The following is a 19486-nucleotide window of genomic DNA, read 5'->3' as shown; positions in this document are numbered from 1 at the left end:
CAGTGAGCTTCAGACACATATTGTACATACTTGGGAAAATCACGAAATCAGTGAGACCAACATTTCTGTGTTCACCAGTCCAGAAGGCAAAACATTCAGAGGAGTGCAAAGAAATCATCATAACGCCACCTCTACTAATGGCCATTGTTACACAGAGTAGGTGACACTTGACTGTGATCTACGAAACATGTTGATCAGAATCACAGTCCTAATCCCACCCTTGTCAAACAGATAACTGTTCAGATGTGCTCCTGCAACAGTGGCCTATCAATAGAACACATTGTGAAAAAAAAAAACATGTTTGCAGTACCATGTTTTAAATCTATTACAAGATTGAGACAGAACAACCCAGCTTTCTCAAAAAGCATGTCAGGCTGGCTCTTTAGCTTCCATCCGAACGTGCTGCTATCTACTGTACTCATACCCAGGCACATACAAAACAAGCACTGTACACAAGTACAAGGAGACAGTGGCAGGACGAGGGGAGATTGGTCATTCAACCGTTAAAATGTTTAAAATCTCTGGAGGACTGTCAGAGTGAAGAAACTTCTGATTTATGAAACGAAGGAAGTAAAATAAACCTTGAACCCTGTGTGATCTGAAACCGTGTCTAGGACTGCCAGTGGGTGGAGTTACACTGAACTAAAAAACAAGAGAAAAACAGAACGCCTCCTTCCCTATGTCACTCTTTTTTCTTTACTTGGATCTTAAAAAGGCTTAATGGGTTGGTTGGTTGATTTTCATTTTCTAAATATTCCTTTTGTAGTATACTCGTGAATTTTATACTCATGCTCATTTAATACTCATACTCCAACTACAATACAAGCAGATTAAATAAGAGGTTCAGGTTCAATCAAACTAGATATTAATTATCATATAAAATGATCAAATCAGGATGATTCTGGCCATCTTAAATAACTGCCACTATCCACTCCATTGCTTAATACAAATGTACTTATTTTGAAGTGCATTTACTAACACAAGTGATTTATTACATTGAAATTTCAGAAAATCACCTTTTTTTATTTCTATGACTACAAATATGTTGAGCAATGAATCTGTCTATTTGGTATGATAATCCTTCAGTCTATGTGTTTGTATGGTACGGCTGTATTTATGAAATAAATCAATGTTTCCTTTACTATCCAGCCAAGTTTTACCAACCTCAACTTTATTTGTACGGCACATTTCATACCAAGAGGTAAAACAATGCGCTTCACAGAAGGAAATGGGGGGGGGGGGGGGTCATGAAAGACTCATCTCACCCAGGCCACTACCTCTTTACTCTTCTGCCCTCAGACGGTACAGGTCCTCCAGAGCAAGGACCATGCGTCTAAAGGATAGTTATTTCCCAGACGGCCATCAGAACATTGAACTCAGACATGCACTAAATGTGGAATTCATTGTGAAATATTAACACATTAGTCACTTTATTCGAGTGCAGGTCACTTATGCCATCTCGTCGAAACGCTGCATGCAGGCAGTGCCAAAATGTTATGTTTTTTCCTGAAGAAAAAAAACACTGTTCAGTTGACACCGTCTTTTGTTACCATAACAAGTTGTTGACAAGTTGTGTTTTTGTCAGGCCTGAGTCAGAGATTGAACCCGGGCTGCTGGATTGTTGAACCCTAAGCAAAGGTAGGACCCAAGTGCAGATCTTAAGAAAAGGTTTTGTCTTTATTTAAAAAAAACACAGAATATCCAGATGAGAACAGAAGGTAGGGAAAATCCCCAAAACACAGAGGATCAAAAAAATATATCTCTTGGACAAAACAGGGCACACAAGCCAGGTGAATTCAAGCTTTAGTCAAAAAAACAAAGAAGCATCTAACTACTAAACAGTAGAGAACAAACTAGGGACATCCAGAAAAACTCACAGTAGGACAAGAGGTAGCTGCAGCGTGGTGAGCCAAGGTCAACAGATCACGTAGACTCAGTAAGGAGTTGGACAAGGGGCCCGGTATAAATACTAGGCTGATTGGTCATGTGACAAACGAACGAGCAGGTGATTACCAACACACATTGACAGGAAGTGACATAACAGGCAGAGAGTCCTCCTGGATTGGCCTCTAGACAAACAATGTCCCAACTCAAGTTTTGCTAGTGACAATAGCAACAAAACACTGAACAGACACGTTTAGAACTTTAACGTTTAATCCACACATGAATGCAAGTGATGTTTAACGGTCATGTCATTTAGCCTTGGCTACTTCACTGCGCTCTACTTGGCACATTACCCCCTCTTATTGCTGCTTCCAGCAGTTTATCCACAGATGAAAACTGGTGATACAGCTAAAGCAACAATTTTACCTTCAAATAACAGCTTCAAAATCCTTTTGGTGGTATACTGACTTGTAATACGGAGAATGGTGTCTGTGCCACTGCCACATCACACCTGGTAAGCCTGGTATTGCACTGTCTAACTTTGGTGGACAGGGTGCGACACCTCTCGAGAGAACTACGGTGTGCTTTATGGCACACAGCAGTTAGACCCTTCTGCTAGCTATAAGAAGCTAGTGCAGTATTCTCTGTCAAACTGAACTACACTTCGCAACTCCGTGACACCTATCATTTAGGAGAGGACTGCAGCAACTCACACGCGCACCAAGCGTGGGCATTTAAGGTTTTGGCGCAGTGTTGACGTCACCACTGGAGCATGCAATGAGCAATCCGTCAACCGTGCCGGCCCCTTAACCGTCAGACAAATTGTTCTTGATCTGGTATTAATCAATACTTTGATTGTATACATATGTGTGTCTGATATCTCTGTCTTTCCCTTGTGTGTGCGTGTGAGAGAGGGAGAGGATGTGCGCCATAAATATGTTATTTGTACACTGAGGGTGATAAGACCAGAGACTATGTACCACTGGGATACATCCCAGTCATTCCCTCACTGAAAACATACTTGTGTACTTGTATTCACTTCCACACAGTCCACCCAATCTATTGTATACACTAGTACTCAATCACTGTAGCCTTGTGGGAGGCCTGCACAGGGGTCTATAACCATCTTCTTCAGGCAATGGCAGAAGATGTAATATGGTTGAGGCTTACACCCACGGAGTGTTGCTAGGTGCTAGGTGTTGGCATGTCTCTCCAGACGTCAGGGCTACACTTGAGACTTAAAGTCTGTGTTCACGTCAGTCTCTGGAAAGAGTTCCTCTTTTGGTTTGTTATGGCGCCGGGTCAGGCCCGTCAGATGCTTCCTGTTCGCTTAGAGAGATGCCACAACTGGGATTGGTATTTGCGTGTGAGGTTGTCCCCACGGCAACTCTACGGTAGGTGGCCGGTCTGTCTGTGGTGTTTCGTCTTTGTTGCCTGACAGGAAAGAGGAAGGAACACAGTTCAAACTCAGGAAGATCTTTCACAAACACATTTCGTTCAACCATCATGACGAATAAATCAAAATGTGTTTGTTTCAGTACTGTGGGTACCAGTGTCTATATCAATGCTGTGGATAAAAGCATCAGTTAAATAACGATAAAGGTCTCTTACTAATGTGTAGTGTAGAATAAACAGAGAGGACATATTGATGGGATATAATTTATACCATATATTGAAGATTCAGTCTTAGGTTTTAGTCAGTCAAGATCCAGGTTTTAATCTTATACAGTGGTGGCCAACCAAGGGAGACAAAGCCTGAACGTCCACTCATAGCTTCACCTCAGACTCGTCTGACTTATTCCTTCAGGGATCTGTTCTTAAAAAGCTGAGTTTAGGGGTGTTACCTTCTATTCAAATAAGCCATGGGTGCAGGGCTCTTTGTATCGACCTGGGGGGGGAAGGTAAGACCAATGTCGCACCTCACTCCCCTGGTCAAAATCAAGTATATTCACCCAGGAACTGTTTACATGCTAGTTAAATCCAAATAAAAGTAACAATTATAACTAGGTATAAGATCATTGAATTATTGACTATGGCATATTCTGATTAATTATACCGGTCCCTTCAATATTTACAGAAGGCGAAAAGCATTTGGGGGTACGATCATGTCAGTCTTAGTGTCTGTTTAAAAATCAGACAGCCTTCCCGTTAAGTGTTATGCCTCGGGAGAAGCCAACATGTGTTCCCTTGTAGTGGGTGCAGCGGCCCATGACTTACCATGGCAAAGCTTTCTTTGTGAAAATTAGGAGTAAGCCGACTGCTAGGAGGATGAAGACCGCCGAAACACTTCCAGACACTGTTAATCCAACCCAGAGAATGGGAGATGGGTTAGTTATGTACACACACGCACAACTGTATATGTTTGTGCAAACATCCACAACACACACACACACACACACACACACACACACACACACACATAACTGTATATAGTATGTCTGTGCCAATATCCTCCATATCTGCAAATTCCCTTTGGGGATTAATGAAGTTCTCCATCTTTCTGTTCTCTCTCTCTCTCTCTCTCTCTCTCTCACACACACACACTCACACACACAGACACACACAGACACACACACACACACACACACACACACACACACACAGAAACACATAATAATATGCATGCACACAGAGACAAACGCATAGTTACACATGTACATGTATGTGAATGGGCCCCAGAACACACACACACATATGCATACACACACACACACACACACACACACACACACACATCTGAATGGAATTCCCCAGGCTATATATAGTATGCGGAATAAAGACTGCACAGTTTGAACACGGGTGTTACTGTGAGGACTACAGGGGCTCTGTGAATAGTGAATGTATGAGACTGGATGATTATCAGCCTTGGCATCGACAGGATTCAGAATTGGCACTACGTTTGATCAAGCTGTTTGGGATCTGGGTTTGGCATGAGCAACACACACACACTGATAGGCCAGCCATAGTTGTGGAGATATGGTCACAGGCACGATGTGTGTGGTGTGCGGCTTCCCTAAGGTTGTCGCTGTGCCATAAAACACACACATTATTCAAGCACATTGTTCACACAAACACACACACACTCACACACACACTCACACACAGTACTGTACTGCAATATGTTTTCTATCACACACACAAGCTAGCACATGCATGGACACACACACTTAATAATATGCATGCACACAGAGACAAACGCATAGTTACACATGTACATGTATGTGAATGGGCCCCAGAACACACACACACATATGCATACACACACACACACACACACACACACACACACACACACACACACACACACACACACACACATCTGAATGGAATTCCCCAGGCTATATATAGTATGCGGAATAAAGACTCCACAGTTTGAACACGGGTGTTACTGTGAGGACTACAGGGGCTTTGTGAATAGTGAATGTATGAGACTAGATGATTATCAGCCTTGGCATCGACAGGATTCAGAATTGGCACTACGTTTGATCAAGCGGTTTGGGATCTGGGTTTGGCATGAGCAACACACACACACTGATAGGCCAGCCATAGTTGTGGAGATATGGTCACAGGCACGCAACCACACACACAAACACACACTTTACTTACCTACAGCAGACTGGTTGTAAAATGCTGGGTTGGTTGTAAAATCCTGTAAATCTGGCAGAGAAAGAAACAGAAAACATTGGTATGTATAAACTAAATTAGAGTGAGTGAGTTAAAGGAAGTGTGTTTTGTGTGTGTGTGCGTGTGTGTGAGTGTGTGTAAGTTACGTGTGTGTGTTAGTTATGAGGGCACGATTTGACATAGTAATAAAGTCTGAGGGACATTCAAATGATGGGAGTTTCCTGGGAGAAACAACATAACGAGAGGGCGCTAGGAGATGGCCTAGTTGACAGCGTTGCACCACAACCCCTGTGCGTACATTCCTGTTGAGGTTAGTTAGAGTGAGTGTGTGTGTGTGTGTGTGTGTGTGTGTGTGTGTGTGTGTATGTGTGTGTGTGTGTGTGTGTGTGTCCTGTGCGTGCATTCCTGTTGTTTTTGACTTTGGGTCTGTTCAAATCGGGGTAAAATGCTATCTCAGCATTCTGTCAGCTTCAGGAGTGTGTTTAGAGTTATACACACACACACACACACACACACACACACACAGACAGACACGTTTGCATAAGCAGACTCGTAACGGTACAGTCTGTGATTGAGTTGAGCTGGCCAATCAAATTACACCCCTCCCTTCCGTGCTCTTGAAGCAATGTGCTGGTTGGCTGGAATGGCTCGGTCCAAGTCACTATGTTTGTCTCATGTTGCATGCATGTATGTATGTATGTATGTATGTATGTATGTATGTATGTATGTATGTATGTATGTATGTATGCATGTATGCATGCATGCATGTATGTATGTATGTATGTATGTATGTATGTATGTATGTATGTATGTATGTTTGTATGTATGTATGTATGCGTGCATACATGTATTGTGTGTGTATGTATGTATGTATGCATGTATGTATGGATGTATGTATGTATGTATGTATTGTGTATGTTTATTTGTGTGTGTGTGTGTGTGTGTATGCATGAATGTATGAAGGTATGTTGTATTGTGTGTGTGTTAGTGTGTGTGTATTGTTACGACCCTGGCGGGTCTAGGCCCCGCCCCATGAGATTTGCATGCCTGTTCTCTATCTGTCGTTACAACAGGCAATTGGATCCAGGTGTATGGGTGATTGGCTGGGCTACAAAAGCCCTGCTCAGATGGAAGTCGGGAGAGCGTTGGATTGGTCGTTGGATTTTGGTTATCGTTGGATTTGGATAGTGAATTGGATTTGGGATTGTCGTTGTCGTTGTCGTTGTCTTTGGATTATCGTCGTTTGTTTATATTACCAGTTAATTGACTTTACAGTACATCTTTTGTTTCTCGTCACAACACTGATCTTCACCACACGTTTGCTATAATTATTAGATAACTATATAAACTTGTAAAATCATTAATAAATATATTATTATTATTATCATTTATCCTAAATTCTGCGTGGCCTCCCCTTGTTTCGTGCCTTGAGCTGGCACGTACCAGTATGTATGTATGCATATATGTATGTATGCGTGCATGCATGTATTGTGTGTGTGTGTGTGTGTGTATCTATGTATGTATGTATGTATGTATGTATGCGTGCATGGATGTATTGTGTGTGTGTGTATATGTATGTATGTATGTATGTATGTATGTATGTATTTATGTATGTATGTATGTATGCGTGCATGGATGTATTGTGTGTACGTATGTATGTATGTATGTATGTATGTATGTATGTATGTATGTATGTATGTGTGTATGTATGGATTAACAATATAGGGGACACATAGGGACACAGATTTGGATGATATACAGGGTTCCTGGGAGTGCTACTAACTATAACTAATCCAACTATAACTTTTCAAAACGTGCAATGCTTCATGTTTCACACACACACACACACACACACACACACACACACACACACACACACACACACACACAATGCCTCGTGTTTCTCCATGCAGAATTTCAGAAATGAACAGCGCAGATGATGCAAGCACACACATATGCATGCATATAAACATGCACTGACACACACAAACTCAGACATATTTACATACCTAAACCCATGCACAGTCACACATGCACAAGTACACACACACACACACACACACACACACACACACACACACACACACGAGTGGCTCTTCCAAATCAGTATGTGTCTTTACCTATTATGAAACTGTGGGGAGGACTAGGGGACAGTCGATCATAGCTGACTGTACTAGGTGGCTTAACATTGACACCTGTGGTCTCCTCTTCCTCCCATGCTGCTGTTGTTGTTGTTGTTGTGACGATTGGGAATGTGATGGATTTGCTGGTGGCTCTGATGGTTGCTACGGAAACTGCTTTTGGTGCTAGGCTGGTGTGTGTGGTGTGCGGCTTCCCTGAGGTTGTCGCTTCTGCCATAAAACACACACATTATTCAAGCACATTGTTCACACACACACACACACACTCACACACACACACACACTCACACACAGTACTGTACTGCAATATGTTTTCTATCACACACACAAGCTAGCACATGCATGGACACACACACTTAATAATATGCATGTACACAGAGACAAACGCATATTTACACACGTACATGTATGTGAATGGGCCCCAGAACACACACACACACACACACACATATGCATACACACACACACATACACACACAAATGCATACACACACACACACACACACACACACAGAGCTGCACTATGAACTTGGAGGAGAATTACAGACCATGCGTGGAGTTTTGCGCTATGGTAGAGGGTGGCCTCCCCGTTGAGGTCTTGATGTATTCTATGGGTTTTGGCGTTGTCTTCGGCAAGACTGTTGTAGCACAGAGAAGTCTGATCATTAAGACTGTTGTAGCACAGAGAAGTCTGATCATTAACACTGTTGTAGCACAGAGAAGTCTGATCATTAACACTGTTGTAGCACAGAGAAGTCTGATCATTAAGACTGTTGTAGCACAGAGAAGTCTGATCATTAAGACTGTTGTAGCACAGAGAAGTCTGATCATTAACACTGTTGTAGCACAGAGAAGTCTGATCATTAACACTGTTGTAGCACAGAGAAGTCTGATCATTAAGACTGTTGTAGCACAGAGAAGTCTGATCATTAACACTGTTGTAGCACAGAGAAGTCTGATCATTAACACTGTTGTAGCACAGAGAAGTCTGATCATTAACACTGTTGTAGCACAGAGAAGTCTGATCATTAAGACTGTTGTAGCACAGAGAAGTCTGATCATTAACAGCCAGAAAGATCGAGACAGAGATCTGGCACTGTTCTGGCATGGGTTTGTGCCAGATGTCTCTCTCTCTCTCTCTCTCTCTCTCTCTCTCTCTCTCTCTCTCTCACACACACACACACACACACACACACACACACACACACACACACACACACACTCACACACACACACACACACACACTCTCACACACACACACACACACACTCTCACACACACACACACACACACACACACACACTCTCACACACACACACACACACACACACACACACACACACACACACACACACACACACACACACACACACACACACAGCACATATGCATATTGCAGTATATGAGAGAGAGATGGGTATTATGGCATGATATGACACACACACTCACAAACACACACACATATGGACTAACAGCTCTTACCAACTTTCGGTTCAGTAATTGCAAATGGTTTGGCTGAAAATAATAAATAACAAAAGTCAACAACAACATTAGTGATGCTAAATAGCAACAACAACAGCAACAACATGATTTTTGCGACTAACTGATCAACCCAAGATGAGTACAGTGAACGCAGCAATGATCGCAGTTAAGGTGCCAAGAGTGAGGTATATGACCCTCATTCATAAACAACAGTTTCAAAGGTGCCACATGTAAAGCCTGTGACACACAAGGTCGACGGTCTGTGTCTGTGCTCCAAAAGAATGTCGGTGTTCGTACACAGTCCTGGCACTGTACATGGGAAACATACATAGTGGCTCGGACCAAGCCCTAACATTTAGCCAACCAACACATTGCTGCAGGAGCGCAGAAGCGAGGGGTGTAGTTTGATTGGCTGTTGAGCTCAAATATCAACAACGTTTTGTTGGACCGACTCTGCCTTTCTGTTTCAGCAAAGGTTCTCTGCTGGAACATCCACCACCGATGGTTTTGTACAACAAAACTAAACTACATTAGAGTCGCTACTATTGTGATGCATTCAGATCAGACTCTTACCAATACAAGTCAGAGGCAATCCGGTGTGCCAAACGTACTGCGATGCTATGATATTGCATGTGATCCGGTTTGACGTTCCCGCTTTCCTTACGAAACCAGTTACACATTCGTAACGCAGTTTATGGTTCAGTGGAAATGTGCCCTCGATCGGTTTGGTGTGTTCCACCACAGGGGGAGGGCCACAACCTACAGGGCAAAAAGACACAGAATCAGTCAGATGTTCTTAGGGAAATGAAATTACACTTACACCATTCACACTTAATACTTAAGCAAAAACAACAACAACTTGATTCAAGCAGATTGATTGATCACTTCAAAGTCTGTGTAAAATAACAAAAGTCAAATGAAATGAAATGAAAAATGAAAACAAATGTCACTGGGAATGTCGATCTGGTGGATTTATGACACTGCTATGATCGAAGGTTCAAAAGCTCAAAGGTTTGTATCTCACCATCAATACAAATCTGTGAATATTTAAGCCGTGCTCAATCTTGTCTCGTCACAGATCAGATGTTTAATCTGATGACTGAAACCATAGACATCTCCTCAGCGGACTTGGACAATAAAGCTCTTGGAACTGTGGTGTATTGAATGGTCTCAGTGGAGGCCTCTTCGCCAGTTCCAGACAATGAAGAGCAGGTTGGCTATTTGTTTGACTTTTTGAACTCGTCAAATACAGACAAACATACACAGACAGTAAACTTTTTGTGTGCTGCTTACGTGCACTTGGTGCTTTGCGTTTTAAGAGGGATTTATGCTCGCCGATGCCATCCTTGTGCACAGTGGCGCTGCGATTTGGTGTTTGGCTGGTCGCACAACTCCCAATTGTAACTTAACGTGCGCTGTGGCAGCGTCTGATCTATCACTGTCAATATCAATGATCAATGATCTATCAATGCGGGAGCATAGGGATTCCCAGACGGCACAGAACTCGTCGAGGGAGACATATCATACTGCGACAACTGGAAAAGATGAGACGTTTGCGTGGTTTGTGTGGTTAAAGCATGTACACTGCCGGCTGGAGACGCGCATCTCAGGTGCGGCTCGAATCGCGCTGCAGCCGTGAGTCACTTTGAGTTTCGGCGTGGACCTATTTCTCATGCGTGAGGTAAGCATGAGGTTAGTGGTTCTCAGCAAAACTAGACAGTCATATTGACATCATACCAGCAACACTACATAAACTGACACGTTTCACCGCAGTTTTGATGAGTGGGCTATAGGGCAGAGAGATGAAAGAAATATAAATATTATATTTTTTAACCATTTTAGCAATTGCATGTTATGATGGGAAAGTGGAGGCTACATGTGTTCTATATAGAATCCCAACCTAGGATTATTATATCAATACATTAGTAGTTTCCTGTTGCACTCTCTCTTCCTCTCGCTCTGAACAAGGGCAAACAAAGTCATGTGATTGAAAAGTTATTTGTCATGGTGCTGTGTCAAAGGGCAGCAGAGAGGAAACAGCCTAGATAGGCTGACACACACACACATACACACACGCACACACACACAAACACACACACACGCGCGCGCGCACACACACACACACCTGCAAAAATCCCCTTCTGATCATATCATATGCAAGCAATTCAACCACAAAGCAGAAGCTGACGTCATATTCTCACTCAAGTGAGATCGTAGCTTTATGTTAGTATATAGTTTTTCCTTTAAGGCAACTGTATGGGGTAAGTGGAAGTGAAGTGAGTCTATGTGAGGCCATGGCTTGTCCGAGTGGTTTATTAAAGTAACATTATGCAACAACTTTACCTTCAAAAAACAGCTAAAAAAATTATTTTGGTGGTACACTGACTTGTAATACAGAGAATGGCATCTGTGCCACTGCACACACTGCCACACAACACGCATGGTATGCCTGGTAAAGCACTATGTAACTTTGGGGTACTGGGCGCGAGACCTCTCACGAGAACTACGAAATGCTTTATGGCACCGCCTCACGCAACAACAACTAGACCCATGTGCTAGCTATAAGAGGAAGCTAGAGCAGTATTCTCTGCATGGACAAGCGCTGTCAGAATATAGGAAGGGAAAAAGAGAGAGTAAACAAGCAAGAGACCGAACAAGTAACCCAGCAAGTCAGATAGCGAGCTGGCCTTATTTCTACTGGACTAGTCAGTAATAACTTGTTAGCTGTCCTGCTATGTCTTGTGTTGCGCTTGCTTGATGTTTGTCTGTGTTAGGAAAATTGTCAACTTGCTAGTTTTCATCATAAACATCCCTGCCAATGTTGTCTATGAAAGAATTCGACATAGGCTGTAACCTTATTGGCGTCATCTCTGTCTCACAGAGATTTGTAGTTTTTCCAGATGCCAAATCAGTTTTCATCAATCTCACGCCAATAAGCCTTGGAAATTTGCAACCTTGAAAACCTAATTCAGCTACCTCGTAATAAATTACACTGTCCATTGTATATTTAGCATGTCGCCAAAAATATTTTATTAGATTACACATACTCCACATTCAAACGCTTAGAAAACAATGTATATGGGCTGAAAAGCAAAATTAAAATGCTTCATTCTTTTCTTTGTTATTCTTTGGTTATGTTAGTGTTCATCTCCGATGTCACAATAAATAAAACTATGCGGAGTCATATTTGTGTAAAATCTTGTGTTACCTAGTCAGTCTACATGCTTCTTTGGCTTCTGCCGTTGCCGGTTCCATATCCAGCTTATCAACAAATACACGTGTACACTGTCCAGGGGGCTGGAAGTGCGATTTGTATTTATGACAGTGGTGAAAAAGTAAGCTACACTCTGTAACTTTAGGGGGTGCTCAGTAGCAAAACAAATACCAATTCTTCCGAAACCGGGCTTTAATGGTTGTGTCAGCTCAACCCTCAGACATTTCAGATAAGGTTGACAGAGGTAAACACTGTAAGTGATTGTTCTATCTGAACATTTCTCTCTGGTCTTGACAAAAGACTTCTTGGTGCCTTATGACCTTTTGTAAATGTCCTTACTAAGTACTATATACTTAATTCATTTATAAGTACAATGTACTTTTTACACTAGTTCATTGCTACAAGATTTAGGCTTACTTGGGGTTAGAGTTTGGTTTAGGTTTAGAATTATGATAATATGTATAAATAACAAGGGCATAAAAGTAGCATCGTGACTTATGACACTTACTGCAATGTAAAGTGTGCTATCTTTATGGCAAATCAAAAGGAATCCTCCTGTGTTGATGTTGAGTTCCTCTGTCAGAAGACTCGCCTCTAACCACTGATTTAATCTCACTTGTTTCCATTTCTCTGGCTTGCTCTGTCTATCTCCACATCAGTCTAATTCCATTTCTCACCCGACCCCTATCTCCACATCCCATTTTCCAAAATCTCTCCCAACCCCCCACCCCCCTCTCCCTGTCTTTGTCTTTCCCCCCCCTCATACTTCCTATCCCGCTTTGCCATACAATAACATGCGATGGGCTGTCTCTCCTCCTCTTTCACAAACTCTAAGCAACAAACTTTCTAGATAAGCGGGTTTGACAGAAAACGACATTCTGTAGTTCACCTATGTGTGATCACACATCTGTTTCTCAGTTTTATCCTCACCTGGAGTGGCGTGTGTGTAGTCATGTGGGTGTACTATCGCTTGGGTGTATGTGTGCTCTTGTGTCTGCTTGTCTGTGTGTTTTCATGTTTTCGTACAAACATTTGTGTGTGTGCTCTTGCAAGCGTGTACTTGTGTATGTGTGTGTGAACTCTTGTGTGTGCATGCTCTTGTATGCATGTGCTTGCGTGTGTGTGTGTGTGTGTGTGTGTGTGTGTATGTGTGTGTGTGTGTGTGTACTTGCGTGTATGTACTCTTGTGTAGGTGCCTAAAAATAATCTCTTTAAAAGATGTTTTCAACCCAAACGCTTGGATGAGGGTGTTGGGTCAAACTTGATGGGTTATTTTTAACTCATTCTGGGTTGTTTTCTGTGACACAGCTGCTGGATGCGTAGCTAAAAAGAAGTCTTTTCTCATTAAGATTGGCTCTCTTTTCTTTGTTTCTTTTTTATTTGTCTTTCTGCCAAATTCCAGAAAGTGAAAATGGAATTGAGCAGTCTGTGCCTTGGCCTTTGGTCCCAAAGCAGAACACCGGAAACTCACTGGAAAGTTATTGATTTTTCACGCAGAGCTGTGTGTCCCTGGATAAACTCGCTCCGCACTTTAACACCTAACTTGTCCAGTAGATTTCAACTGGAATACGTGTTGATTTCAGAGCGAAATAAAGGTTTTTGTCTACTTTTAACCTTTTTTTATCCAGCAGAGACATGCCATTTATGAAATTATTGAAAGATGATTGACTATGGCAACCTGCTAGCTAGTTTTGCTGAAAGCTTACGTTAGTTAAAGTGTAACTGTGTAAAAAAAAATGTAATCTGCAAATTAAATGATATGATGAAACACATCAACGTCCAGTGTTGAGGGTTGAAAATGCCGAAACATGCCATCTACTATTTAAAATCCCCCTGGACCTTGCAAGACCAATGCTGACATCACTAAGACCATTTGGTACATATCCACGTAAATCCACGTATAAACATTCCACAGTCGAAACAAGTCAGGCGCCTTTCTTTGAACAATGCAGGAGGTACATTTTCTCTGTGTTGTAAAGACAACTTTAAGTTCCACAGTGTGTTGTTGTGACTGCTATGAGTCCAGATACGGTGTGATAACAATTCCCTTTGAGGATGCAATGGAGGAAGCATTTGAATGGAAGAAGCTAAAGCATACAGAACTGGTAGCGGAAGCGAGAGAATGAGGTTGGCAAGCACACACAAGACCAGTGGAGATACAGTCCGTCACAATTAGTGGTAAAGATGAGTTAAAAGGCTTATAAGACATTCACCTTTTGGAGAATTAGCTTAATCTCACACTGAAAAAATTGAAGTAAATTTATTTTGAAAAAAAACCTCATCAAGAAATTATTATTTTTAACAAAAACACATGTTCAAAAATTACTGGCACAGAGATTATACCCCTATTTCTCTGTGTGTAGGTACTCACACACACACTTGTAATGGGAAGGGTATTCAGCTGGTTGCAATTCAGTGACCACTACACACTGTACCTATAAATGCTCTCAGAGGAACCGAGGAGCGAGGAGAGAGGACCTATTAAGGTGGCAGCATTCTCAATCGGAATGCGTGGTGTGTGGCCCACACAAACAATGCTTTGTGTCAGTTCTGTCTGAAATATGTTACATAAATTAAGCTTCTCCTTCTTAACATGCGTTTAAAAATAGACACTAGCTACAGTTGCGGAACCGAAACTATACGTAAATAGCACACTATTATTTCGTAACATTTACCATTTCATGGCATTGGGAAAAATGGTGTTTGTTAGTGGAGAGGGTCAAAACAATGGTTGCCTTCCCCGCTGTGGTGCTAGGTTGATGTGATAGGGCATGGCTTGCCATGGGCACCTCCCATTGGGCCACACCTCACATGGCCCAGTGGCCCCCTGTCTGCTCGCCTCCATGACGCAACTTAGTAGCTGAGCTTCTGCCTCTTGATAAAAGTAAAGCTTTTGTAAAGAAAAAAAACCTGGGTTGACCAAGTGGTAAACCTTATATTCCCTATCAGACATGTGGGGCTACAGGCATACCAAGTTTCATGTGGATTGGTGAATTCTAAATGTATGATATTGTCGACAAAAAGGTAGTAAAAAATTGACAAACACTGCGTGCAGCGGCGGTCATAATAAAATATTTACAGCTTTTTACGATTGGATAAACACTCAAATCAAAAGTATGACAAAATGATCTAACCTTACACTCAAGGACCAAAACATCGGCCTGGATTTGCACCACTATAAGCACAATGTCAGTTCACACTTTTTGCAAAACAATGCAATAAATTATGTATGTAAGTTATTTGAGCTATGTGTCTGTCTAATCTTTTTACTTTGTTGCAATCGTTTTACTTTAATGCTGTATTATAGGCAACATCTTTGTGTCGCGCTGAGCACTGAAACATGTAAAATGTATTTGAAATAGGATTTCTGCTCCCTGTTGGCACTCAAAATGCAGCCCATAGCATATCTTACTGGTCTATATAGGCCTACTGCTGATAATAATCAGCTACCTCTATTTGTCTGACGGTGACATGACGTCATACAAAATTGCCCTCTACAAGCAGACCATAAAAACTCTAGGCCAGAAACCTATCAGCTAGCACCACTGCCATATAACAACAAAGTATAACTTATTCAAATTTGACAGTTTCTTACAGTTTTTGGATGCCTGTCTCATTTTTTAAATATTACATGGGCTGGCACCTCCACCATTAAATTAGTTTATAAAGCTGAAGGATGGCAATGGCTTGGCAACTAGGGCAGTCACCAGGGGAGACTGTTATACAGTATAGACACAGTACGTTTTGGTGAGACCGTCTTCTCAGTACGCGCCTCTAATTACTGGAATACCCTCCCTACTGATGTAAGGGAGTGCGCTGGTATTTCAGTGTTCAAAAACAAACTTAAGAAATGGATAAAAAAATAACCAAACCTGCAACCATACATCACACCGTAATTTATTTTTTATGTCTAACACCTTGTATGTCTGGTTTTTAAAATGTGTTATCTTAACTGCACTGTTTTGTCAAACTGTTGCTTATCTTTTTATTTGTATTATTTCTTTCTGTCTCTCTCTGTCATGTCCTGCCAAGGGACAACGGATGAAGACTAGCTAACCTAGCTAATTCCGGTGATTTTACCTTTTTGGTGGGGAAATGTTTATCAATGTACACTGTCCCTTTTCAAATAAACGCATAAATCAAACCATTTCCTTTCAGGCTTCCTAAACTCTCTTTTAAAGAGGAAGACATTTTAGATGAACGGTTAATATAATGCAACTGGAACTATAGGTGAAGGCATATCCTACTCAGGGTCATCAAAGAAGCTACAAAATGCAAATTACTAGTGAAGTTAGTCTAGCAGTTACTATAGCTTTACACAACTTTCATTTTCGTGTATAAATTCGATTTATATCTGTCAAGTGTGCATCTTGTTAGAGACGCCTGTTAATTGTGGTGACATTTTTTTATCTTCAGTTTTCAAAAGTGGTGGGGACAAAACTGGTGATCGACCAGTGGTGGGGACATGTTAGCCTACCACCTAATAGAGCCTATAATTGGCAACAGTGACACTTCCACTGATTGGACATTATTAGCCAACAATAATATTTACAAACATGAAATGACATACACCTAAGTCGCTTTTGCCGTTGGCTAGATTCTGTTAAAATTATTTGTTTTACCCTGAACGCTTCCGTTTAACCCAGTGCAGAATGCCGGCTGACAGACGCCAAGGCGTGTTCACCACGGTTTTCCCGCAGACTTGATTTAACCTTTTCGGGGGAAATAAAACACGAAAAGAGCTTACCTTCTGCCCTGGTGACCTTCAGCTTGTGAACGATCAGAAGCACGAGCACGGACTTCAGAATCATACTTCTTCTTAGCAATCATTGGGAGTCGTCTCACCCGTCTTCACACAAGCCGAAAGAGGGCATGATGTGGTTCCCCTGAAAAGGGACGGACATTGCTGTTATGTTCAGTGTGTATGTCTGTAAAATGCGTAGCACATACGTATCATGCCACATGCTGTTTCACTTTCGTTTTTTGTCTGCCTAGATCATACAGAATACAGACAGCACCGTGGGCTACATTGACGGAAAGAGATACATTAACGACACACCATTCGATTAAAAGTAGGCTACATTAATCCGAAATCACCCTACATGATATTTTATATAGGCTAATTACAGCTAAATAAAGCCATGGAAAGGTAACTATACAGACATAAATACATACGAGGAATTCTCTCTCTCTCTCTCTCTCTCGCTCTCTGTATATATGGTTATGGTTGTGGTTAAAGCTCCGCCAACTGACCATCTTTGGTTACAGCAGGTTCTCGAAATGTTCGAAATGCCATAGCCTACATGTGTGCTATATACTGGATACTGGCACAGTGTACACTGTGCACTGCACGCCGATCCCCACCCTAGTATACAGTACTACACAGTCCCATGACCAAAACGTTCTAGGACCTTTTACCTCAGTGCTATCAGAGGGATAATCTCATTGGTATTAGAATATTTTTTTTATAACTGTATAAAGAAATTGTCCGTTTTTTTTTTGTTTCTTCACGTAAGGAAAACAAATCAAGACAAAGCTGAACAGTGAGCCAATATCAAGAGACAAGAGGAACAACAACATTGTATTTTTTGCATGCAAAGATCAAGACCACCTGAATATGTAGGCCAAAGATTGGAAATAATATTACTATGATATTATTATCATATCTTTATCACTTTATCAATTCTTCCTTTATTTTATTTCATTATGGTGCACCCAATTGCTATTTGTTGTATAAATGCTATATTCAATTACATTTTATTTATATAGCACCTCAAAAATGTAATAGTTTCAAGGCGCTTTACAGAGCCCAATGCCTGAAAGCCCCTTAGGGCAAGCTCAATGACGACAGGGGCCCGAAAAAAAACTCCCTGTTAATCAGGAAGAATCCTTAAGCAGAACCGCAGCACATAAGGGTTGTGTGTGTTGCCCATTGATCCACATAATCTTACATTCAATGACAACAACATTACTATTAGAGTAGTCAAGTCGGATTGACAGACCTTCATGTCTTGGTGTCTCTTCATGTCTAATGATGGACTCTCGTTTCTCTTTACTTAGTTGAGTGGTTCTTGCCATAATATGGATTAGTACAGTAGTGGTAGTAGTAGTTATAGGGCTATTCACTGTATACCAATCCTACCTATGCACAACACGACTGATGGTCCCAATCACATTAAGAAGGCAAGGAATTCCACAAATTAACTCTTGACAAGGCACACATGTTAATTGAAAACCATTCTAGGTGACTAGCTCATGAAGCTGATTGAGAGAATGCCAAAGCGGTCATAGAATCTAAAGTATAAAACATATTCTGGGTTGTTTAACCCCTTTTTTTTTTTTACCACATAATAAATACAAAACATTGAATGGGGAGGTGTGTCCAAACTTTTTACTGGTACTGTGTTTCATGAAATTCTGGTGTCATTGTTGTTATTCTTGTATTCCACTCCTATGAGGACCAACTATAAATATCATACCAAACATTTGACAAGAAAAAAAATGAAAAAAATGTCCTGCTAGCTACAGGATAACAAAGAAGCACAGATAAATACATTGCCCCAGTAAAACATTTAATTCACATGTATTAAAGCTATTTGTAGAAGTTATTTACAAATATCTTAAAACATTTTAACGATGACATTTCCCCTTCATCAAAACTTACACCACATTGTCAGCTGAATGGTAATGATCCTGCCTTTTGGCCTTTTTGGAAATGGGAAGCTTACAAACTGACCACTTTTCCAGACATGCCTTTGTAGGAGCCGGAGAAGGGGAACCATGAACAACTGCCCATGGAGTTGGTCATCAAATTGCAGAGTGAATTCTCAGTATTTTTAACAAACAGTGCAACTTCCCTTGATATGTACTGCATACGATTTACTACTTTTCCATCAAGATCAGTATACGTGCACTATATGTCTATGTGCACTACTATACAATACGGAGTTTCGATCACAAGGTAAGCTCTTTATTGCCTGTAAAATCAGTGTTAATTGTCATAGGTCGAGAGCCAACACACGTATAGAATGCAATTAATATAACTTACATCATATGCCGTAGCATCAGTCTCTTTCGTAGATTTGTTTTTTATTTGCTTCAGCAAAGCCAGATTTCCTTAGACCGCTTGGGTTTTTACTC

General features: G+C 41.3%; 1 protein-coding gene and 1 long non-coding RNA gene across 8 annotated transcripts; one reads left to right on the top strand and one right to left on the bottom strand.

Annotated features, from left to right (window-relative positions):
* Window positions 1–1658: 1658 nt before the first annotated feature.
* il15ra (interleukin 15 receptor subunit alpha) lies at window positions 1659–19462 on the bottom strand. Of its 7 annotated transcripts, none has more exons than XM_031582342.2 (9): window positions 19395–19462; window positions 17094–17232; window positions 9706–9891; window positions 9133–9165; window positions 8198–8287; window positions 7629–7859; window positions 5491–5541; window positions 4102–4180; window positions 1659–3318 (listed from the first exon to the last, which is right to left on the bottom strand). In XM_031582342.2, exons 2-9 carry the CDS (start codon window positions 17155–17157, stop codon window positions 3174–3176), a joined length of 879 nt encoding a protein of 292 aa, XP_031438202.1. In that variant the 5' UTR covers window positions 17158–17232; window positions 19395–19462; the 3' UTR covers window positions 1659–3173. The 7 variants fall into 7 exon arrangements, with proteins under 7 accessions (XP_031438202.1, XP_031438201.1, XP_031438200.1 ...); XM_031582341.2 differs by lacking the exon at window positions 19395–19462 and adding an exon at window positions 17522–17870; XM_031582340.1 differs by lacking the exon at window positions 19395–19462 and adding an exon at window positions 17600–17870.
* LOC122133564 lies at window positions 17336–18703 on the top strand. Its single transcript, XR_006152870.1, has 2 exons — window positions 17336–17418; window positions 17863–18703. It is a non-coding gene; the product is annotated as an uncharacterized LOC122133564 (long non-coding RNA).
* Window positions 19463–19486: the final 24 nt, after the last annotated feature.

The sequence above is a fragment of the Clupea harengus genome, chromosome 16 (genome assembly GCF_900700415.2).
Source record: "Clupea harengus chromosome 16, Ch_v2.0.2, whole genome shotgun sequence".
NCBI classification, from domain to species: domain Eukaryota; kingdom Metazoa; phylum Chordata; class Actinopteri; order Clupeiformes; family Clupeidae; genus Clupea; species Clupea harengus.
Note: the sequence above shows the minus strand (reverse complement) of the source record. Positions and strands in the feature narration are given on the sequence as shown.

What these genes read in the sequence shown, in the direction of transcription:
- il15ra (XM_031582342.2), bottom strand. Translation starts at nt 17,157, where the DNA reads ATGATTCTGAAGTCCGTGCTCGTGCTTCTGATCGTTCACAAGCTGAAG. An exon ending in GAAGGTCACCAGGGCAGAAG is followed by an intron (nt 9,892 to 17,093) that starts GTAAGCTCTTTT and finishes TTTGCCCTGTAG; the next exon opens with GTTGTGGCCCTCCCCCTGTG. An exon ending in ACAAAGAAAGCTTTGCCATG is followed by an intron (nt 3,319 to 4,101) that starts GTAAGTCATGGG and finishes CTTTCCTGTCAG; the next exon opens with GCAACAAAGACGAAACACCA.